This window comes from Fukomys damarensis, unplaced genomic scaffold (assembly GCF_012274545.1).
Source record: "Fukomys damarensis isolate Sample0158 unplaced genomic scaffold, DMR_v1.0_HiC HiC_scaffold_17, whole genome shotgun sequence".
NCBI classification, from domain to species: domain Eukaryota; kingdom Metazoa; phylum Chordata; class Mammalia; order Rodentia; family Bathyergidae; genus Fukomys; species Fukomys damarensis.
Window position 1 is genome coordinate 79,677,464 of NW_022900929.1, and position 23,728 is coordinate 79,701,191.

Consider the following 23,728-nt stretch of genomic DNA (forward strand, 5'->3'; position numbering starts at 1 on the left):
CCCACTGTCTGTGCAAAGAATTGAGTATTTTAAACATTTTATCAAACATGTTTTAGGGCTGGGGATTTAGCTCAGTGGTGCTGCCGCCTGCCTCATAAGCACAGGCTCCCAGTTTGATCCCTGGTACCAAAAAGACAAAACACAAAAACGTGTTTTATTTTTTTGTTGACGCCATCAGGTCAGATTGTTTTGCTTTGTTTTTGGAGACGAGGACTCCCTGTATAGTTCAGGCTGGCCTTGAACTCACTATGGAAGCCAAGCTGGCCTAGAACTTGCAATGATCCTCCCACCTCAGCCTCCTGAGTGCTGGGATTGCAAGCATGCACCACCAAGCCCAGCAGAATGTAGTACTTCACACAAATCAAATTAGATTGAAAATCACAGCAAGGTTACCAAAACAGAAGCAGAACTCCGGCACCACAGAGATGGCAGGAAATGCAAAGGCCCCCCGTACCCAGGGCTCAGCAACACAGGAAGAGGAGGTGCACTGAACCAGTCTTTACTGAAAGGCCTCGCCTGGCCTCTGTAGGGCCCCACACGGGCGGCTGAGAGTTCAAGATGGCAGGAAGGCAGTGGCGGCCTCTGTGCCCAGGGTCCTGGCTGGGCACACAGTAAGAAAAACAGGTTTGGGGATGGAGGCTGGAGCCTAGGGCTGACACATAGGTGTCTGCAGACCAGCGAAACAGGCGCATGCGCACACATCCCAAGACTGCTGCCTTGGAGGGATGGGCACAGCAGAGTCTCTCAGAAACTGGAGACAGGTGCAGAAGAGTCGATAGTGACCTACAGTGACTTGGGTCTGTCCTCGAAGTCACTTTTCTATGGGGCAGGCCTTGGGTGATGCCCAGCTGCGCTCACAGTAAGGACAAGATTAGTGCACAAAGAAAAACACCATCACAGGGCCTAGTGGTACACACCTGTGATTGCAGCCGTCAGGAGGCTGAGGCAGGAGGATCACCATGGCTTTGAAGAAAGTGGGAACGACACAGCAAGACCTTGTCTTAAGAACAAAACTCTGCAAACTCTAATTCTCCCTGAGAAGAATCGAGGTGTGTGGGGAGGAAGATCAAGACACATCACACATTTGGGCTGATTTCTGAGCAAATGGAAATGACACCAGGCCGGAGTCAAATGCCCCTTTGAATGCGGAGCCCTGCAAGGAAAGAGGCTGTGCAGCTTCTGCTTCTGGGCCACACAGGGTGCCACAATATAAAGAGACAGCTCTGGGGCTTGCGGCTAGGATGGGAGTGACAGCGCGACACTCACCTTGCTCACAAATGAAAGGATCCATGTCTCTGCGTCCAGGACGAGAACGGCAGTATACACAGTGCTTCCTTCAGTGCCGGTGACAGACCAGCCCCGAGCCCCTGCTCTGCCACCGAGCCGCAGCCCAGCCCTGCAAGGCGGTATTTTTAAGATCAAAACCAAAGCATAATAAAGGTCATTTCTGAAAAGGAGCCACCCTGCCCTTGAACGACTAACTCACCTCCCCATGACACCAGTGCAGGCTCCGTCCTGTGTAGACTCGACACTGTCCATCGTGGACTGCACTGCTCTGTGTCCAGCACTGCAGCGGGATGGGAACTGCGTCCACTCAGGGCCTCGGGGTGACTGTGTGGCTGCTGGATTCCTGCCGCATGTTGCCAGGAGGGGGCGCAGGGCCCAGGCAGCCCAGTGACTGTCCTTACAGAGGGAGTGTGGAGGGCGGAGGAAGGAAGACGTGGATAGTGCGGGCTCTGGCCACCAGCCAGTGAGCCGGGTGCTACCACAGGTGGGGAGGACAGGGAGGCTCAGGGACTTCAGAGACGTGTGTGTGCCCCAAACCCACACCAGAGCACATCGGGGATGGGCCAGGGGGCAGTGGACTCAGCAAGTCCCTTCACGCGAGGTGGCAACAAAACCAGCTTGTTCAGATACAGGCTGCCTTTTAAGGTTTTTTATTACAATTAAAACTACACAAATGTGGCTGGGGATTTAGCTCAGTGGTTCTTCTACCTGCCATATAAGTGCAATGCCCTGAGTTCAATCCCTGGGGGGGACTATGCAAATGCAAATCAATTCATTTCAATCAAAATAGCTCATCTTTACATATTTATAAAACAACTGTACAGTCCATACACGAAGGCCCATGCTATGCACCTAGTCATCGTCCTCTTCCTCCTCGTCGCTGATCACGTACTTCTTATGCTTCTTACCGGCCTTGTCATCATCTTCCGCCTTCCTCTTTCCAGACGGCTCGCCTTCCTAAATAGGCATTTAAAAATCTAAACATTAATTTAGGGCTGGGGATGTAGCTCAGCGGCACCACAACTGCTTCACAAGCACAGGGTCCTGAGTTCAATCGCCGGTACCGGGAAGAAAAAAAATTTAAGTCAACCCATGATGAATGTAATTGTGTACTGCAAATGTGTACTAATAAAAATGTTTAAAAATCTAAAAGTCAAAACAACATTGCTAGGATGGTCTCTCAAAAGCAACCGTGAGCTTTCTGGAAACTCCACAGCTGTTTCAGTGAGAACATTCGCTAGATGAACAGAAGCCCCAAAGTTAAAAGGCTCAAAGTCAAGACCAGTTTTCAAATCCCTGGGCGCCATAGCCTCCCACGGTGCCATCATGGCAGAGCTTGTAACTACGGAGCCCAGTCCAAGGACAAGCAGAGCCGGACCTCGCGGTGCGGCCAGGCACGGTGGACACTCCCCGCAGAGAGTGGCCGCACGGGACACAGGCCGGCAGCTCCACGGAGAGGGCCGGCCCCTGTTGCCCGCATCCCACCCACCCGTCCCGGGGTAGACGGAGAGGCCTGGCTGGGAGGGCGGGACGTGGGCAGTCACATGCCTGCCACTGCAAGCCACAGGCAGCTCTGTAGGCCTCAGGGCTCAGGGAAGAAAGGAGTCACTGGTGAGGACACAGAGGACAAACCACGTCACCGCCTCTGCCTGCTGGGGAGTAAACATCTCACGGACGAGGACTCCGTCCCCAACAGCTCACACGTCGCAAACGTGCCACCACCTCAGGGAGCCCCTGCCGGCCCTGGCCCCAACGCACCCGGCTCAGGGCCTGAGTGCCTCACCTCATCACTGTTGAGTTTCTTGGCCTTGAGCAAACGCTGCGCCCTGTCCTCCTCCGAGCCCTCGTCACTGTCTGAGGAGTAGATCCTGGCACGCTCCTCTGAAAGCAAGCACAGGAACCGGTCGCGTGCTAGTTCCAGCGCCCCCTGCGCAGAGGACATGAGCAACTCTGAATGTCCTATTTCAGGCCCGGACTGCTGGAGCTCCACCCATGGAGGACGACAAGACCCAGTGGCCGGTCAGGCTCCTCTCATCTCCACTGCAGCCGTAATGCTCCGTCACCTCTAACTGCACAACTACCGTTCTCTGCGGGAATCAGTGCTGACAGAAAACCCGCTCCACAATGCGGTCCACAGGTAAAGAACGCATGTTTGAGGGACACAGGTCAGAGGGCCAGTGTGGTCACCGCAGGACACCGAGGAGGGCGTGCATTCATGCAGTAGGGTGCTCAGAGAAAGGAAATCTTGCCTCTCAACAGGGACAAAACCAGGTGCATGGCTGGTCCAGGGGCACAGGCAGAGTCACTGTGACTCCCAGAGCTGCCGAGAGGCAGGTGGCCCAGGCCCCAGCCACAGACAGGTGCCAGTGAAGACATGGGAAGTCACCACCAAGGCTGATGAGAGGACAGTGACTCTCAGCAGCTTTGGCAGCAGCCACTTTTCGGCACCAGGCTCTGGCTCAGGACCGCAGATGCCCCGTCATTCAGGCCCTAACCAACCACACAGACGCATGGCCCAGGCCAGTAGGGTCACAGAACCTCTGGGCCACTCAGCGGAGCAGCACGGGGCTGAGGGCAGGCTGGCCAGGGTCCACCGTGCCCAGTGCACACTTCCCTCACACACACTGTATTGCTGCTGGCCGGTGGGACCCCGGGGCAGAACAGAAAACACAGCAATTCGGTGCCAGATCTGGCCACTTACCACCACCTGTCTTCGGGCAAGTTACCGAGCCTCTGGAAGCCTCAAGTCTCCTCAACAAGAACAGACCAGCCGGCGTAGTGGCCCACCTGCCATCCCAGCACTGAGTGGCTAAGTTTGAACCCAGTATGGGACAACTTAGTGAGATCCTGTCTCAAAATTTCCATGTTTCAAAAGGGCTAACGCTGTAGCACAGTGTGATGGCCCTGGGTCCAATCCCCAGAACTGGGAAGAAAGAGCAAAGTCACTAAGAGCAGCCGTGACAACACCATGTGGCAGCCAGGCAGGATGTCCAGAGTGATGTAGAAAAGCCACCCCTACAAACTGTCCCCACCGAGATCGGGAGCAATTGCAGCACAGCTTAGAGAAAAGATGGCAGGAGCAAGGAATGAAACCTGTTCTCCGAAAAATTTAATTTCGTGGCTTCTGGTTAGTACCAAAACAAACGTGAGAAAGTTCAAATCTGACTACTGGCAAACCTTCAAGCAGAAAGCAGAAGCCAGAGGAGGGGCCTAGCAGGAGGGCAGCAGCCGCTCCGCCCCCAGTGTCCCCAGGAGGACTGCAGTCGGGTACTGTGGACACGGCCTGGAGACCATGGAGCCCGGCACCGAAACAAAGCCACAGCCAGCAAGCAAGGCCCGGGCAGACACTCACCGCGGATGCCGCCTTTGTAGCGGTTTTTGATGGCAGCCAGGCTGATGGACTCCTCGCCCTCCTCCTCCTCGTCGTATCGGTCGGGCTCCAGGTAGCTGGCGCTCAGCCCACGCTGGTGCTGCTTCTCCCTCATGCGGCGCTGCTGTGACTCCCGGCGGATGGACGCTCGCAGGCGCTCCTCTTCCTTCTGCAAGTTGGGGCGACGTGGACACCGCCCGGACGTCAGGCAGGAGGGGGGCAGGCGGGCAGAGCCCCAAGGACTGGACCAGCCCATGCCCACACACTCCGCACCAAATACAGTTCCAGGGGTCACGGTTTGGAAAGCGGGGAGTCGGGCGTCCCAGCTGTTCTCGCAGGCCCCACTCCAGCGCCATCACCACAGGGCACTTGACGAAGCAGCCTCATGAAAGCATGCCCGGTGTGCAAGGCCCAGAGCGCCCCGGCCCCACGCCTGCATTCCAGAGAGCTGGGGGGCTCAGAGGGGTGGGGACCCTGGCTCCGTAGCGGGTGCCCGGCACCTGGGACCTAGCTGCCGGCAAACCAGAGGCCCGGGCGATGGGTAAGGCCCGCAGGGTCTGCCCTGCTGCTCTGCTCTGAGGGAAATCCACCTCCGGGCAGGCCCCAGCCGCAAGCCAGCGGGGAGGTGGGGGACAGCACCCCTCCATCGGGCCCAGGGAAGAGTCGAGTGCCGTCTGAAAAGTCACCGGCAGGTGTTACGCTCTGACCTCCATCTCCGGCACCAGAGAAAGAACAGAGCCGCACCCAGTGCACAACCTGCACTGTGCTGTCCACACAGGCTCTCCACTGGCCCAACTCAGCACTCCCACTGCTTTTGATACTGACTCTAACCAAGGGCAGTGGTGTAGTGACCCAGGAAGTAGTGTGTGAAGGCTCAGCATCCCGATCCCGTTTTGTGCTGGGCTCCCCCAGGGGAGAGAACCTGACCACCATCACCATGCAGCTCGGAGCCGACAAATGCCTGGGAAACCACTCCTGGAAATGAGGGCGGCTGAGCTGCCCTGCAGATGCCACTCTGCATACAGGAGGCCCTGGCAAAGCCTGGTAACCCACCTTGATCATCTCCGTGCGCTGGCACTCAGGGTCACGGCCAGCCATCGGCAGGATCCTAATCTTCTGTGTCTTCGAGCATCTGTCTGCCAGTGACAAGGTCATCTTCCTGTGCGTGGCGCTGTCTGTAGAGTGAGGTCTGTGGAAATGAGCAGAGTGTGTCCCACTACTGCGAAACACGAGTGGCCTTCAGACCCAGGTCACAAAAAAAGATTCCAACAGCCACTTCCATGTCACCAGGGCAGACACGGTCAGCGAGTAGGATCCATGCTGCAAGCCCAGACACTGTCCTCTCACTAGGTAAAGGGAAAATGGGCCATGTTATTTCCTGGTGCCTTTTCTTTCTTCTAAACTATGGCAGATTTTAGAGAATTTTTTTTTTTTTTAATCAGGAAACCAGTTGTTTCATGGCGGCTTATGTACAAACCAAAAGGTGTTTTTGGAGCACTGAATAAAAGTAAATTCATGTAAAAAGAAAACTGAGAAACAGAAGCAACAGTGAGGGTGGCTTAACAGGGCAGAGCACCTCCCAGGAACACAGGGCCTGTGGCTCAGAGGGGCTCCAGCTCTGTAGGACACGAGCTCCGCCCTCGGTGCCTACAGGAGCATCTTTGTGGCCCACAGATTAGGGAAGCACACAGAAGAAAGAGGAGTCAACAAAGCCATCGGACCAAGGGCCAGGCTGTGAGCGTGACACTCTCCAGTCACAACCGGCACCATGTCCCCTACGGCCAGTGCTATCCCGAGCACAGGCTGCTGTGACCACAGTGCACGCAGTGCCCTCCCTGCCCTGCAGAGCGCAGGGCGCCCCCACAGTGCCAGGTGCCTCCAGGTCCCGCAGACCCACTCCGTTGCAAGGGGACATGCTGACTGTACACTGTCCACATGGTGGTAGTGCAGTGACCAGAGGAGCCGACAGACAGACCCTGGCCTACATGACCCTGCCATCAGCCTGATCCCAAGGCAGCCCAGGTCACCTGACACAGTGGCCCAGGGACCACAGGAGCACAGGCTTTGTGCAGTTACCTGAAGGTCAGCTTCGTCTTGAAGACCGCCTGTCCCTGCAGGCCGGTGCCCTGCCTGATGAAGAGGTGGTTGTGGTCGCCCTGCAGAGGGGCTTTGTACACGTCGAAGACCTCGTTGCCCAGATGCAGGGACATGCTAGGGACAGAGCGCCGTCGTCTGAGCTCACTGCTCCACCTCCGACCTCCGGCCCACTCCTGTCCTCACTCAGGAGGGGACGGCACGCACCAGAGGACCGCGTCCCTAAACGCCCAGCTGTGAGGGGCGGGCAGGGCCTCGGCTGGTGCACTGACCCCCGGGTCTGCACGACAGCATCTAGCCCATTATTCCTCTCTTGTTTCTAGGTAACCAGAGGGAGTGACTGATAGAAAGTCTTTTGTTTTTGCCCCACTACTCAGGATTAAACCCAGGCCCGAGTTTCGTGGGAAGCTGGGGCAGGAAGACTGCTTGAGCCCAGGTTCGGGGCCAGGGACGTAGCTCAGTGGTGCTGCCATCTGCCTTGCAAGTGCAAGGACCCGAGTTTGGTCCCCAGTACCCCCCAAAAGTAGAAGAAAGAAAAAGAGGGGCCCCAAACACACCTCTGCTGCACAGCTCGCCCTCTCCCCTCCGGGTCGCTGCAGCCGGGCTCACCTGCCGTCTGACCACTTGACAATGCGCGCGTTGCTCTCCTTAATCTCACTGCCTTCTTCGTCCCGGCGAGTCCGCCATCGGATGGTGTTTTCTACCTGTGCTCAAATACCGACCCCTTAGAAACAGCGGGTTAGCTGCCTCCGTGTCTCTTCTTCTCAGGGACACTATCAGAATGACCGCGTGCAGAGCGTGACGGGAAAATAAACGTTAAAATCGTCTCACTTTAACCACCTAGAAATGCTGAACAGTTAAAAACAGGAAGGGCCGGGATGTAGCTCAGAGGCAATACAAGGTCCTGAGTTCGATCCCCATACCAAAAAAACAAAAACAGGAAAAGAACAGGCTGCAGGGAATTTCTGAGCACTGAACCCAGAGGAAGCTGAGCCTGACCCGCCAATCTGCTACCGGCCTGGGATGCTCCAGACCCAGCCGAGGCCTGAGGGACAACTTAGCACGGAGTGCCTGTGTGGGGTCGGTGCTCTCAGAGCACAGTGCAGCACGCATGGGACGGAAAACCCAGCCCACAGCCAGGGCTCCCACACTGGTGAGGCTCAAGAAATGTCCCACAGAAATCAGACCCCTGGTTTGGAAGGTGGGAGCCAAACTATCTGAGCAGCATGGCAAGGAGACACCAGACAGACACAGGATGGAACTGAAAACACAGTGGGCCCTCGGGAACCTCTACTCATTCACTGCGAGAAGTTAGCAGCAGCAGCATCCTGGCAACCACCTGAGGGACGGCAGGGAATTAAGAGAGACAGAGACAGAGAGAGAGAGATGGGGCAGAGAGACAGAGAGACAGAGAGGCAGAGGCAGAGGCAGACAGAGGCTGCCTTTCCCTAGATGGTAACATCACATATGGGGTCGACTGGGAAACAGAATTTACAGAAAACCTTAGGACATGAGAATTTATAAAGTCTGCTGCTCCAGTTTCTCACTGGCACCATCTCCTCCTGCAGAACCCTCAGCCCAGGGTAGAGCAGCGCCAGCCTGGCAGTCTGGAGACCAGGGAGACCATCGTGGGGACTTGGGACACCCGAGCTCTCGGGCCGAGGGGACATCGGGATAACACAGGGCGGGCAGACCACAGAGCAGTGTTAGGTACCAGGAGTAAACTCTCCTTTTGTGCGTGATTCGTCTGCACATTAAAGCCCCAAAGATGCTCTCCTCGGAAGTTGCCAACACTTCACCAAAGCCGGAATGAAGGTAGCTCTAGACACCTAACACAACTACAGCATTTACTACTCAGAAGGAAGCAACTGCCAATTTAAAAAGCATAAAAAAAAATAACAGGAAAAAAATATTAGAGAAGGGACATTTTTATAGATTCCCGTTTTCTAATGTGTCTGGCGCTGCCCCACCGTGCTGCTCAGGTAAAGTTAGGCTCTCATCGATTACATTTCCTTAAAAACATCCTGAGCAGGCAGACAATGTTTGGTTAATAGAAGAGGAAACTTAAAAGAAATATTTTCAAATGCTCAAGTATCATGTAGCGTCCTAAGGTTTTACTTTATGAAAGAAGGAGTACAGCACAGAACGGTACCTTTAATTTTAACCTGGTTCTGCCTTCTTCATCCAACATTTCTTCATCTTCAAATTCATCTTCATAGTACTGAGGATCAAAAGGTCTACAAAGGGTTTTTAGAGTAAATGATTAATCGTACTTACAGACTCTTACTGTTCGGTAATGATGTATCTTATTTATATACAACCAGCATATCGAAAAATTAAAATGGAATTTAAAAAACTACAATGATAGAGCCAGGGATTTGGCTCAGTGGTTCCGCTGCCTGCCTTGCAAGTGCAAGGACCCGAGTTCAATCCCCGGTACCAAAAAAAAACCAAAACTACAGTGGCCGTGTATCTTCAGGCTCAGCTTCAAGCAGCATTCAAATTACTGCAACTCCTTAAGATGTGGTGTTCCCAGAGACAGCCTGAAATAAAGTTCCAGCAAGGCCAAAACTCCAGGACACTCTTGATTATGCGCCTTCCCGACCGCAGGCCAGCTATGCTCCAGCTGTCCGAATCGACACTTACATCGCATACAGCTCGATGTCAGCTCAGTGAACAGCACCTGCCAGCCCTGTTTAATTATGCGAAGCCCACAGCTCATCTACAGCAGTGGCAGAGGAGAGGACATCTGTTTCTCTGGCAAAGTTCACCCCTTTCAATTGCAGGGTTTTGTTTTTCTTTATGGGACTGGGGACTGAACCCAGGGCCTTCACAATGAGCTGCACCCCCGGCCCTTTTTTAACTGTGTGTTTGAGGCAGGGTCTAATTCACTAAGTTGCCCAGGCTGGGCTTGAACTTGGGCTCCCTATGCCTCAGCTTCTCAGAATGCTGGGATTGCAGGTGTGCACCATCACGCCTGGCTAACTGCAGCTTTTTTTTAGGGCTACACTAGTTAAGTGCCTGGAAAAGCCAGTGTGGTACACACACCTGTAATTCCAGTTACCTGGGCTGAGGCAGGAGGATCACAACTTTCAGGTGCGCCAGGACAACATAGTGAGGATGTCTCAAAATAACACTTCAGAGAGCTGGGGATGTCGCTCAGTGCTAGTGCACTTGCCTGGTATGTGCAAGGCCCCACACCAGGTCCCAGTGTCTTAAAACGAAGTCTTGCCGGGCGTGGTGGCACACGCCTGTAATCCCAGCACTCGGGAGGCTGAGGTAGGGATTGCTGCCAGCCTGGGCTCCACGGTGAGTTCCAGGTCAGTCTCAACTACATAATGAGACCCTGTCTCAAAAAACCAAAACAAAAAGAAGTCTTGACGACAGAATTGTGACTTCTGTCAATTCACAAGAAAGGATCATGCCCCTGAGAGAATCATGAGGATCAAACACCTCCTTTATAATAAGTAGTCCAACCGGGCTGGGGATTTAGCTCAGTGGTTCTGCCACCTGCCTCGCAAGTGCAAGGTCCTGGGTTCAGTCCCCAATACCAAAAAAAAATAAGTAGTCCAAACTTTTCCTGTCTCACAATGTATATTTTTTCAGAGATGTACAATGAATTTTCCATTTTTGTTATTAGTCATCTTAACTCACTGTAAAGTAAGAAAAATACCTGTTTCTATTCAAGATCCAGTAAAAACCGGTTTCCCTCACCTGGGCTCCACACTGAGGAAGTTGGGCAGTTTGACGAAGTACAGGTCATTTCCTAAGTCAGTGTTCACTTTGGGGATTTCCACCTCTATTCTGGTCTCAGGAATGGGCTCCTCCTCCTGCTGGTCCTGAGGCAATCCGTTCTCATCCTGCCAAGAGGCCACCGGCCACAGGAGCTCAGAGCCCTGGGCCTCCGCAGTGGCCTGGTTGTTCCTCTGTCTCATCCTGCTTCCCAGGAAGCACAGAGCAGGACAGGGTGTGAATTTATCGTAGTCCTTGGCACACACCGGGGCCCTGGTCCCACGGGGGAAGGGCACCCGGGCCAGGAATCACCAGATGACACCTGAGATCGGAGGTGGGCACGCGACAGCACCCCCACGTCCACTTCCTAAGCCAGTGGTCATGGAGTCCCTGCCCCACAGACTGCCCTGGGAAGCTGCTTCTACTCCCCCAGGCCAGGCGCTTCCCACAGACTGAGAAACCACCTGCTGGCTGGGCTTTCCCGATGTAGTCCCTTATCAACGTCCGGCTCCTGGGGGAAGAGACCCTCTGCTTCTGCTTCTGCCCCTGCTTTACTGTCTTGGGGTGCAGGGGATGAAGCCCAGGACCTTAGCGCGGAATGGCACCCCCTGCACTCCCCCAGGTCACTCACCACGGGCTGTCCCGGCGTGGGTGGCTTATCCTCCCCCTCACTCCCTGAGGAAATGTCATCTGCACCTCCAAACAGGTCCATGGTGCCACTGTTGTCTTCCGAACAGGAGGGAGACGCATGGGGTTAACACCGAGATGCCGACTCTCAGAGCCTGCGTGGAGGCCATGTCCCCAAAAGCAGGGGCAGCCCGGCGACAGGCAACACATGCGGGCACACAGCTTCCATCCTGTTTTGTTTTTTCTGAGACAAGCTAGCCTTGAACTCACAATCCTCCCGCCTCGGCCTCCTGAGTGCTGGGATTACAGTCATGCGCCAGCCGGAGTCTATTTTTAATTTGACATTTAACTGTTAAGAACAAGGGGCTCTGGGGCAATCCTGATTCAAGCTGCTGACAGACAGGGTCACTTCCATTCCCACCTGAGAAGAGCTGTGCTCTCGCTAAGCAAGGCACCTGCGCCTCATCCGTCTCCCTGGACAGGGAATGCACCCATAGCTTGTTTCGACATCTCCCCAAAGCCTCATGCTTTTTTTCCCCAGTACCAAGGAATCAAACTCAGGACCTTGCACCTGCGAGGTAGGCACAGTGCCACTGAGCCAAATCCCAGGCCTTGCCTCACGGTTTTTCAAAGGTGGCTGAACCTAGAGTATGTGACTGATTCAAGGTGCAATGCTGGACCCAAGGGCATTAGGATTAAGGGCGTGAGTTCTGCCTGCCCATGCTGTCTGAATGAGATCAAAGGGGTGGAAGATGCTGGGTGAGGCCCTTGTTGCTTTTGCTTCTTCTGAGGCCACAAAGGATGAGCTCCACAAAGCTGCCCCAGAGCCAGCTGATGATGGACTGAAACTTCTGCGGACTGAGCCAGACCTTCCCCCTTCGACTCTGGGTGTCGGGTACTTTGTCTCAGCAACTACCTAACATTCGTACAGCAGGAAACAACAGGTACCTTTGGGGAGCTCGGTGTCGCTGTCCCCTTCGGAATCTGACGCGATGGCATTCTTGCGTTTCATCCGCAAGACTTCGTCTTCACTATCGCTGCCTCTCGCGGATTCTACGGGAGCAGAGTTAGAAGCTGCATGTGATCACAGCGGCATCAACTGAATTTCCTGTTTTAAAGTGACACAGGGACAGGCAGACCATGGCAGCTTCCTGATGCCACACTGGCCAGCAGCGGCCGGGACAGAGCCCCTCACACATGCACCGCCCCATCACGCCAAGGGAAGGCGCCCAGCAACTTAAGGGCTCAAGTATGGCATGGTGCAGAGGGGCAGGTGGGAGAGGGAGCTAGTTGTCAAGGCAACAGGTGTTCTCGGTCCTGACTGGTGGTAGTCACGCAAATTTTCACATCTGAGCTGAGAACAGTGGCAATGCTTATCGACCCCGCACTCCGGGAATACAGCAGGAGGTCTGCAAGTTCAAGCCCAGCCTGGGCAACTGAGCGACTAGTGAGATCCTAGCTCAAAAAATACAAAGGGATAGAGATGTAGCTCACTGCAGAGGCCCCAACTTCAATCCCCTGTACTGTAAGAAACAAAATAAAACCCCACAATAAAACCAAAAAAACTGTATATGTTAACAGTACTAAAACTACATACTCACAGGCTGGGTGTGATGGTGCATGCCTGTAATCCCAACAGGATTACAGGCTGGGAAGGCTGAGGGAGGAATGAGTTCCAGACCCACCTGGATCACACAGTGAGACTTGTTTCCAAAAACTAAAACAAGCAAAAAAAAAAAAAAAACCTATACACACAGACAAAAAAAAAATAAATAAAGGGCTAGGCACTGGCTTAGCATAAATAAAACCCTCAATTTGATCTTCCACACCACACAAAGTCAACTTCACTGGACATTAACTTTCCAGTACCGGGGATTGAACTCAGCACCTTGCACTTGTAAGGCAGTTGTGGGTGCCACTAAGCTAAATCCCTGGCTATCCCTCTTGACATTAATTTTCCAAAAAATAAATTTAAAAAAGGAACACTGACAGCTGTCAGCAGAAATCCTTGGAGGAAATGTGAAAATCGGTACTGAAACCTAGGGTCAAACTTATATGACTATTATAAATAAAAAAGGCGAAACTTTTGGAAAGGAAAAAGCTGTATCATGACTTCTGGATGGTACAACCATTTATCTAAAACCTCTGGAAAGTCTAATAGCGAGCTCAGGATTAAAAAGAGTGACCAGTTACCAGGTTCCCCACTGCAACTCCAATCCTGAACTAGTTCGCTCGCTCTCGCCTGGGAAGTGCTGTGTGGCCCTGGATTTTCCAGTCTAGGCAAAAATGACCCTGCTCTGAACAGGCGTCAAGCACTCACTGCAGGCCGTAGTCCGCCCCCCTCTCCTGACAAGGTCATGTGTGGCTCTGACCCTGTCCTGGGGGTCAGTGTCCCTGAGGAGGCAGGACCGGGCGTAACCCTCAGAAATGAGCATGTGAGCGTCACTTCCGGGACTCCCCTGACCAGGGTGACTGTTGTACAGCACCAAGAACCTGGAGTCTGCGTCTACTGTCTCCTGCGGACTGCGCAGCAGAACAGAGCTGACTGTTACGGAAAGTGGGCCAGGCACACAGGACCCACGGCCAGAGGGACACGCACATCCCAGTCTGCAGGGCAGGGGCCTGACCCAGGCCTGGCATCATGCAGCCGCCTTTCTGGCCCCCACTGGCCCCAGAAAAGCACAGTAACCAGTGAGGAAAAGGCCAAGAACTGTGCGATTCGATCACACACGTTCATTTCCTGTGAATGAGATCAGTTTTTCTGGGCGCCTGATCACCTCTGGATGCAGACGCCAAGCTGGACCCAGCACCCACATCTCAGGCTCCCCCGGGGCACCCAAAGGCCTGTCTCCCTCCAGGAAGGGCTGTTCTCACGAGCCGTGAGCTGTGCTTTCGAGGCAGCTGTGGAAATGGAGCCAACTCAAGTCTTTATCCAGCACCTCTGGCACCACACAGCTCTCTAAACCTGTCTTTCACTGTTCCCTCTGACCCACCATCAGGTACAAACAGGGAAGTGACTAAAAGGAGTGCTGTGGTTCAGCTCTAGATGTTCCCAAGGGCTTCACGCACTCAGACAGGAGGTTCCTGGGCCAACTTACTATTAGCAGGCCGGGCTTGTGGGGCGGGGGGTCCCCGGGGTGAGGCCGGGAAGGGTCCATCCCCCTCCCCAGCTCCTCCCACGACCTCCCTGCCAGGCCGTGAGCAGCTCTTCAGCCATGCTGTCCGCCCTGGAGCTGGCTGACCGTGGACTGAACCCTCTGAACGGTGAGCCAAAGAAAACCTCTCCTGCTTCTGCTGCGGGTGCTGGGAACTGGATCTCAGCAAGGACAAGGTGACTAAGACGAGCTGGGTTGAAAAGCAGCCGAATGAGGGGTGAGCGCAGGCGAAACGGAGGGCTGGAGAGGCGGGGGAAGGAAAGGGACGCGGCCGCGCCTACCTGACTTGCGGTCCTGCTCCTCCTCCTCGTCGGAGGCCTGCGGCCGCTCGTCGTCAGAGTTCTGGGCTTTGTCCTCCTCGGAGCCCGGCGGCCGCTCGTCCTCGTCCGAGTTCTGCTTCTCCTCCTCGGACAGTGGCGGCCGCTCCTCATCGGAGAGCGCGGGCCGGTCGTCCTCGTCCGAGTTGTGCGTCTTCTCGTCGTCGTCCTCGTCGGAGGCCGGGGCCCGCTCGTCCTCGTCCGAGTTCTGCGTCTTCTCGTCGCCGGACTGGTCGCTCTTGTCTCCGCCCCACTTGTCTTCCGAGGGAGCCTTCTCCGAGCCTTCAGAGCCGGGGCCCTCGCCCTCAGCCTCGTCCTCGTCCCCCTCGGGCCGGCCATCCGAGCCGCTGCGCTGGTCCACATCGGAGCCGGAGCCGTCGTCCTCCCGCTCTGAGCGCCCGGAGGTCTCCGATCGGTGGTCGGATCGCTCGGAGGGGTTCTCGCTGCCGCTGTGGCGCGACGCCCCCTCGTCCTCCTCGCTGTCCTCACCGAACAGCTCCTTGTTCCTCGGCAGCCCCGAGTCAACCGCGTCGTCCTGATCACTGTCGCTTCCGGAGGCGTTGCTGCCCGACGCCGCGTTCTCCTGCTCGGAGTCGGACTCGGACCCGGACCCAGAATCAGAGTCTGCAGATCACACAACAGGGTGAGAGGCAGCGCACGGGGCACCGGGCAGAGGGAGTGGGCAGAAGCCCCCAGGGGCTGGGGACTGCGAGCCGCAGGACCCAGGCACACCCGCTGGACCTCAGAAAGAAGGCAGAAGCCCTGTGCCCTCCCTTCCTGCCGACCTCCCCTCCCTGCCCACCCACTGCCGGCCCAACACCACCTGGAAGAACCCCCGTCTCAGCGCCGGCCCCCAGAGGGGCAGGGCGGGCTTCAGTCAGGCAGAATGGAGGTGCCTGGCTCTTTGCCTGTGTTTTGTTTTGATTTGTTTCTGGCACTGGGAATCGAAGCCAGAGCCATCACACTCGGCTGCATCCCAGCCACCTGTTGGCTGTTTTGCAACAGTAGAAGCTGCCCAGGTTGAGAAGGCCCTGAGTGTGCTCTCTTGTGAGCCTCAGCCTCTGCACAGCACAGTTAGGGACAGGCAGGGCTACTGCTCAAAGTGTCCCCAACACACACACACAGCCCATCTGCACTGCCATGGGGGGCTGGGAGGAAATCTGACTGCAATGTAGCAGGAAAGAAAGCTCAGGGCCCACATATCACAGATTACAGACTTCACAAAATTAGTTCAGAAGTCACTAAACAACTACTACCACAAACAGCAACCACAAATCCAGGGGAGGAGGCAGAATGTGATTTCTTAACTGAGTATTTTGAACATTACAATGTAACAAGTCATCCCTCAAAACTAGAAGGGATGCAGCCAAGCGTATCCCTATAATCCCAGAACGAGGGAGGCTGAAGCAGGACAATCATGAATTTGAGGCCGGACTCCATGTAGGAAGACCCTATTGCAAAACAAACCAAAAGAATAACAAAATTAAGAAGCACTGCCAGTTTGAGGCCAGCCTGGGCCACACAGTGAGTCCAAGGCCAGTCTGAACTACACAGTGAGGCCCTGTCTCAAAAACATGAAAATATAAGCAAATAAACAAGGAGCAGGCATGGTTGGCCCATACCTATAACCCAGCAGTCTGGAGGCTGAGGCAGAAGAATCACTTGTGAGTTCAAGCCTGACCTAGGCTACATAGTGAGTTCAAGGCCAGCCTAGAATAAACAAGACTCTGTCTCAAAATAAAACAAAACAAAACAGAAACAAGGAAGTAGAGACCATTGATAGGATAAAGCCTAGCTAGACGCTACCCCTGAAGCAGGCAGAAATACAGTACTGAAAAGTATAGTGACTGAAATGGAAAATGGCACTAGAGGGGCCTCAACAGAAGATCTGAGTAGGAAGAGAAAGCATCAGGAAACTTGAACCTAAGTCAATTTGGAAGACACAGCCCAAAGAATAGAAAGAGAACAGAATGGAGAAGAGTGAGCAGAGCCTAAAAAGACTTGTAAAAAAAAAAAAAAATCAAGGATACCATTCAGTACACCAGTATATGTTTACAACAGCCCCAGAAGAAGGTGGAAAGAGTATCTGAAGAAACACTGACTGAAACACTCTGATGAAAAAAGCATGAATCTACATATCCAAGAAGTTGAATGCATGCCAAGTTGGATAAACTTAAAGAGATCCGCATCCCTAAAACACCATTATCAACCTATCAAAGCAAAACAACTTCAAAAGCAATAAAAGTCAGGTGAAGTGTCCCATACAAGGGGTCACAGCAGCTAGTATGAAAAGCCGCGGAGGTCAGAAGGTAGAAGGCATTGTGGGTGACATTTTAGGTGCTAAAAGTAAGACTGTCGACGAAGGGTTTTATACCCAACAAAACTACACTTCAAAGATTGAGGAGACTGAAGCTGAGAAGTTGAAATGCAGCTTTAAAATCCAGGCTTCTAGCCAGACACTGTGGTTCATGCCTGTAATCCCAGCTACTTCCAGATAACTCAAGCATTTTGAATAATATAATGTGAGAACTCAAGAGGCTGAGGCAGGAGGATCACAAGTTCAAAGTCAGCCTGGTAACTAAGCAAGACCCTGTCTCAAAAAATAAAAAGGTCCAGGGAGGTAGCCCATCGGCAGAAAGCTCCTGTACCTAGTTCCCAGTACTTCAAAAATAAGGACTTATAAGGCCAAGCTATTTGTCCAATTTTCTTGTGCTGAGAGGAACAGCTGGCACTAAGGAAATTTCAACAGGACCAGATGCTCGACATTTCTGTGGATGGTGGGCCAGGGCCTGGCTGAAGCTAAACCCACAGCCCTCCCTCAAGCTAAGGCTCCCATGCACTCCCGGATATGGACCCGCTGCCCTCCCGGGGACAAACTGTGAACTCGCTCAGGTCTCCATCCTGTGGACTTTTCTCAAACCCTTGACGGCAGCCAGGCAAACAATCCAGAGTCGGGGACAGAGTCAGGCCTTGATATGATGCACCCAGTAGCAACAGGAGAAACTGGACTTCCTCAGTGTGAAACCAAGGACATTTTTAAGAAAGTGAGAAACAGTCTACAGGATGGAAGAAAAAATACTTGCAAACCCCAAATGTCACACCAGCACGTGTGAGGATTGTGGCTCAATGGGAGGAGCCTGCCTGCACGCAAGGGTGCTGGGCACAGTGCCAGTGAGGTGGGTGCAAACACAGCCCTAAGTGAAGAAAAGCACACGCAGGGCCACACCATCCAACCCTCTTCAGCCATGTTCCTGACCGAGGAAATGCCAATGAAGACGCAGGCTGGTGGGGCTACGCTGCGGGCATGAAGTTGTCTCGGAACCGGCCAGGGGTGGTGGCTGTACACGTACCAAACACCGCCCTCTCCACCACCCTAAATGATTATTTCATGTTATATGACGTTCTCAACAGAAACAAAGGTGGAAAAATTAAAATACTGTCAGCAATGTCAGGTGTGGTGGTACACACCTGTAATCCCAGCACTCGGGAGGCTGAGGCAGGAAGATTGCTGCAAGTTCGAGACCAGCCTGGGATACATAGTGAGTTCCAGGGCAGTCTGAACTACGTAGTGAGACCCTGTCTCAAAAAATAAATAAATGAATATATTGTCAGCAAAAGAAAAAGCGAGCTAAGAGTGGTGGCAAACACTTATAATCCCAGCACTTGGGAGGCTGAGGCAGGAAGATCACCATGTGTTCAAGGCCAGATACATTGTGATTCAAGACTAACCTGAACTGCATAACTGCATAACAAGACCCTGTCTCAACACACACACACACACACACACACACACACACACACACACACACGAAATAAAGAAAGAAAAAAAGCTCAAAATTGGTGGTGACTAGGTCTGTCCTACAAAAAACACTAAAGGGAACCCTTCGGGCTGAAACAAAAAGGACAACAGGGGCCAGGGATATAGCTCAGTGGTTCCACCGCCTGCCTCACAAGTGCAAGGACCCAAGTTCGATCCCTGGTACCAAAAAAAAAAGTATAAGCACTTATAAAAGGACAACAGATTATTACTTGAATCCCATAAAGAAATACCACCAGCAAAAATAAGTGGTCAAGGGTCCGGGGATTTAGCTCAGTGGTTCCACCGCCTGCCTTACAAGCGCAAGGACCTGAGTTCGATCCCCGGTACCAAAAAAAAAAAAAAAAAAAAGGGGTCAGGGCTGGGACTTTAGCCCAGTAGCCCCATGCTGCCTTCCTTGCCCCAAGTTTGCTCCCTGGTAAAAAAAAAAAAAAAAAAAAAAAGATAATAAGAAGTGGACAGTAAGTATAAAGGACAGTAGTAACATATCTCAAGTTAGCAACTCCTTTCCTTTCTCAGTTGGATACACAGGACAAAACAATATAAATCTGTGTCCTCACGCAGACAGCGTAAGAAGCTGTAGTCTGCGACAGTAACATAAAGACAGGAGAGGATGGAACTACACCGGAACAGACTTTGGTGCGCTATTTAAAGAAAATTGATATTAGCGGAAACAAGGACTGAAATATACAAGGGATGTTGGGAAACGGGAAGAAAGTGTTCAGGGCAGCAAAGGAGGAGGGAGGGAGAGAGGCAAAACCAAGAAAAAAGTGAAAATAGGAGGAAAAAATAGAAACTAAGCTTTTGTACAAAGGGAGGGGAGGGGCTTGAGGGGGGAATGGGATATAAATAAATGTTAGTTAATTAAATCAGTATTAATTCAAACTACACTGTTATAAATGAAGATGTCAACTGGGCCAGGGATTTAGCTCAGTGGTGTCAACCTTCACCTATTGGGTAATCACTAAGGAAAAAAGCTTAAAAGTAAAGAGAAAAAGAAGAAAATCAAAATAGTTACAAGAAAGAAAAAATAAAATCAATCATAAAAGCAGACAGTAATGGAGGAACTGAGGAACAAAACATACAGGACGGACAGGAACAAGCAATGTGGAGACGGACGGCGGGAATCCCAGCCACTCCAGGCAGATCTATTTGGTCTACAAGACACCCCTTTAGCACCAAATCCTCCAACAGTTACTGGTACTGACCCAGAGAGGGTGAAGGCTGTGCTAATAGGAGGCTGAGTCTTTCAAACAAAAACTGTTACAAGAGACAAAGAAGGATGTTACAAAATAACAGGTGCACACAAGCATCTAGGAAGGAGAAGACTCTGGAGAAAGGGCCAGCACAAAAGCCAAAGCCCGCGCCTCGGTAAGGAACTGAGCACCACACAGAGGGTCAGAAGACAACAGCCCTGGACCACACGTGACCCAAGCAGCCGGAGCAGGGAGAGTGGGGCACCCGCGCGGACTCAAGGGGGACCAAGGTGGACACAAAAGCCTCAGTGAGACTGAAGTCACACGAAATACGGCCTCTGACTGCAATGGAATGAGACTAGAAATCAGGAACAGAGAGAAAGCGGAAAGATCCATAAATATGTGGACATTAAACAGACTTAAATAACCCCAGAGTTAACCAAGGAGTCACAAAGGAAATTTGAACATATCTTGAGGGGAATGAAAATGAAACACGCCGTGGCACACCAATAGTTAGGGGATCCGAAGGAAGCAGTATTCCAAGGGTGTCATACATCTACATTAAACAAGAAAAACCTCTCCCAAGGCTGAGGCAAGAGGATAACAAGTTCAAGCCCAGCCTGGGCAACTTGGTGAGACCCTGCTCCAAGATTTAAAGAGGTCTGAGGCCTTAGCTCAGTGCATAAGCCCTGGGTTCAATCCCCAACACAAGGGAAAGGGAAGGGAGGGGGAGAAGGGGGGCAGAGGGGGAGGCTCAAATCAGTACCCTAATCCTTTACCTAAGGACTCTGAAATAACCCAAAATAAGCAGAAAGAAGAAAATAATAAGGATTAGAGCAGAGATCAATGAAACAGAAATCAAAAGCAGTGGAGAGAATCAGTGAAACCAGTAATGTGTTTTGAAAGCAACACTGACAAGATTTAGCCAGACTGACTGAGAAAAAAAGCAGAAAACTGAAAGGACTGAAATTAGGGATGATAAACAGGGCCATCACCTGGCCATACAGAAACAGCGAGGCCTATGAGGATACTGTAAACAACAGTGCACTGCAAGGTACAGCACTCACATGGTCTAGAAACATGTGAACTGTTAAAACAGATTCAAGATGAACAGAAATTCTGAAAAGATCTAAAACAGAGTTTGAATCTGTTCAGTAATGGGAAAGCTTTCAGCAAAGAAAAGCCCAGGACTAGATGGCTTCCTCATCAAACCCTACCAAAAGCTTAAAGAGCTGGGCGTGGTGTCACATGCCTGTAATCCTAGCACTCGGGAGGCTGAGGCAGGAGGCTCACTGTGAGTTTGAGACCAGCCTGGGCTACATAGTGAGCTCCAGGTCAGTCTCAACTATATAGTGAGATCCTGTCTCAAAAAACCAAAAACAAAAAGCTTAAAGAACCATTAACACCTACTGCCTTGAACTGTGCAAAAAAAACTGAAGTGGCAAAACATATACTTCCTAACTCGTTCTATGATGCCAGCATGACTCTAACACTAAGGCCAGATCAAAACATCCTAAGAAAACTACAGACCAATATCTATCATGAATACAGGAGCAAAACTCACTTTAAAAAGTTAGCAGCCAGAAGTGGTTGTTCACCCCTGCAATCTCAATACTTGGGAGGCTGAGGCAGGAGGATCTCTGTGAGTCCAGGACCAGACTGGACTACATAGTGAGTTCAAGGCCAATCTGGACTATACAGCAAGACCTTGTCCAAAAAAACAATAATAGCCAGCATTGGTGGTGCACACCTGTTATCCCAGCACTCAGGAGGCTGAGACAGGAGGATTGGCATGAGTTCAAGGCCAGCCTGGGCTACATAGTGAGTTCAAGACTAGCATGCACTACATGGCTAGACTCTGTCTCAAAAAAACAATAACAACAACAGCAACAACAATAATAATGTAATTAGCAAATTACATCCAACAGCATATTCAAAGGATATACATGGTAACCAAGTAGGATTTATCCTAGGAACACAGGGTGGCTCAAGATCTAAACACCAAACCAAAATATCATACCAAGGATAATTTAAAAATGATGTAGGAAAACAGATTCAAACTCTGTTTTAGATCTTTTCAGAATTTCTATTCACCTTGAATCTGTTTTAACAGTTCACATGTTTCTAGACCATGCGAGTGCTGTTACTCGAAGTGCACTGTTGTTTACATTATCCTCATAGGCCTCATGGTGGTGCACGGCTGTACTCCCAGCACTTGAGAGGCGGAGGCAGGAGGATCGCTTTGAGTTCGAGACCAGCCTGGGCTACATAGTGAGTTCAGGTCAGTCTCAACTACATAGTGAGACCCTGTCTCAGAAAAAAGAAAAAAAAAAAGCATGTACGAGCTAGGCATGTGGCTCCCAGCGAGGCAGAAGGGTCTCACATCTGAGGCCAGCCTAGGCAACTCAGCAGATACAAAAGAAAACAGAAGAAACAAAACTAAAGAAAAGGGTTGTGGCAAAGCACCTGCCTGGCCTTTGTGAGGACCTGGGTTCAATCCCCTGCACCAAGGGGAAAAACAACGTCTACAAAAATCAAGCAGCTAACATCACAATAATGCAACCTAGTCCTTTTGCTGTAAATCAGGACCAAAACGATCATGTTACAGAAGCACTAACCAGGGAAATTACACAGGTGAGAGAGACATGCATGGACACTGGAAAAAGTAAAACTATCATCTATTCAGACAGCATGATCTCACATGTGACACATCCTGAAGAATATGTATTACAGTTAATACATCAAGCATAGTTGCAGGATCAAAGATCAGCATACAAAAATCGGTTGTATTCTTATATACTAGCAATAAGCAATCCAAAATGAAATTAAAAGCAAGTCCACCTGCAGTAGTATTCCAAAGACTAAAGCACTTAGCAATAAATTTAACTTAGGAAAAGTATAGCACTTATACCATGAAAACTATCACATCATGTTGAAATAAATTAACAATCTAGCACATTTATAAAAGCAGCATATCCAGCCTAGGTAGAGACTACCCATTGTTCTAAGGAGCTTGTCATATATTTTTCACAACTCTCATAGCTCAGGGAGGTAATTAAATATGCCAGGCACAACAAGAATCATCCTGTCATGCCAGGCACAGCAGCACACTCCTGTAATCCCAGCGCTCAGGAGGCAGAAGCAGGAGGATCACCACGAGTTTGAGGCTAACCTGGGCTACACAGTGAATTCAGGGCCAGCCTGAACTACAAAACAAAGCAAAACAACAAAAAGTAAAAATAATAATAACCTTATCACATCTATACCACCTTCAGGAACAACAGTAACCTTCAATCAAGGACAGATTTGGGAGCAAACTCTAGAGAGTCTATTTACTTAACAGTGAAATAGAAGAAGGCGGCAATAGGCTTATAAGGACGTTTTAAAAAACAAAAACGAGGCCCAGAAAACCAAGCATTTCTACACATCACTTCCCTACTAGGTTCAACGGGAATGCACTAAATGCTTCTTCTACCCATCCAAGTACGTATCAGATATGCACTAGGCATCCGTGTGAGCTGGGGGTGGCTCTTCTCATCTTTAGATACCCAACACCTACAGAGGGGCTGGAACATCTTTGTCCTGGCCACTTTTCTCCTGGCAGTCAGGAGCCCACGCCCCAGAATGAAGTCCTCTGTACCTCCTCCACCCCGTGCTCCATTCGCTAAGCTCCAAAAATCACGAATAAAGTGGAGTTGGGGAAAACGGAGCAGAGAAAGAACAAAGAACTACAACGATGCACTTAGCTAAAGAAGAAATGTACACTGAGCCTGGAGGGTTGCAAGAGTTCTGAGCTGGGTGCAAGGCACTTTCTCACTTCAAAGAACCTCTCTTTGTATTTCAAACCTGCATTTCCACAGTGCCAGGGCAGGATACTTGCATTCACCACAAACAGCCAACCCTCCATCCGTGCCTCTGTCCATCCACCATGAATATCCACTACCCACCGCCCACCTAAACGCGCGTGCAACCACCGTGAACAGACACTCGTCCCTCTGACCCCACGAACATCCATCCAGCCCTCTACAAGCAAACTCTCCATGGCTGCTCCCTATGCCGAGTCCCACCCGCTCCCCGTGCGCACCGGACTCAGGCTTCCCGGGTCCCCGTCCTCCCGCGACTACCGCGCGCTC

At 51.7% G+C, this 23,728-nt stretch overlaps 1 protein-coding gene across 2 annotated transcripts in view; it reads right to left on the reverse strand.

The window, feature by feature from the left end:
- Positions 1 to 304: 304 nt before the first annotated feature.
- Positions 305 to 23,728, reverse strand: part of Leo1 (LEO1 homolog, Paf1/RNA polymerase II complex component) — a 23,648-nt gene continuing 224 nt past the window's right edge. The window contains exons 2-14 of one of the 2 annotated variants that reach the window (XM_010609080.3): positions 14,547 to 15,206; positions 12,059 to 12,163; positions 11,115 to 11,209; positions 10,466 to 10,611; positions 8,904 to 8,988; positions 7,361 to 7,455; positions 6,734 to 6,868; positions 5,711 to 5,846; positions 4,640 to 4,826; positions 3,071 to 3,168; positions 1,487 to 2,244; positions 1,267 to 1,396; positions 306 to 1,153 (exon numbers count right to left, since the gene is read on the reverse strand). In XM_010609080.3, coding sequence (XP_010607382.1) covers positions 2,140 to 2,244; positions 3,071 to 3,168; positions 4,640 to 4,826; positions 5,711 to 5,846; positions 6,734 to 6,868; positions 7,361 to 7,455; positions 8,904 to 8,988; positions 10,466 to 10,611; positions 11,115 to 11,209; positions 12,059 to 12,163; positions 14,547 to 15,206 — 1,847 coding nt within the window. In that variant the 3' untranslated portion in view covers positions 306 to 1,153; positions 1,267 to 1,396; positions 1,487 to 2,139. Of the gene's footprint in view, positions 1,397 to 1,486; positions 2,245 to 3,070; positions 3,169 to 4,639; positions 4,827 to 5,710; positions 5,847 to 6,733; positions 6,869 to 7,360; positions 7,456 to 8,903; positions 8,989 to 10,465; positions 10,612 to 11,114; positions 11,210 to 12,058; positions 12,164 to 14,546; positions 15,207 to 23,728 lie in introns of both variants that reach the window. The other variant, XM_010609079.3, reaches the window with a different exon arrangement.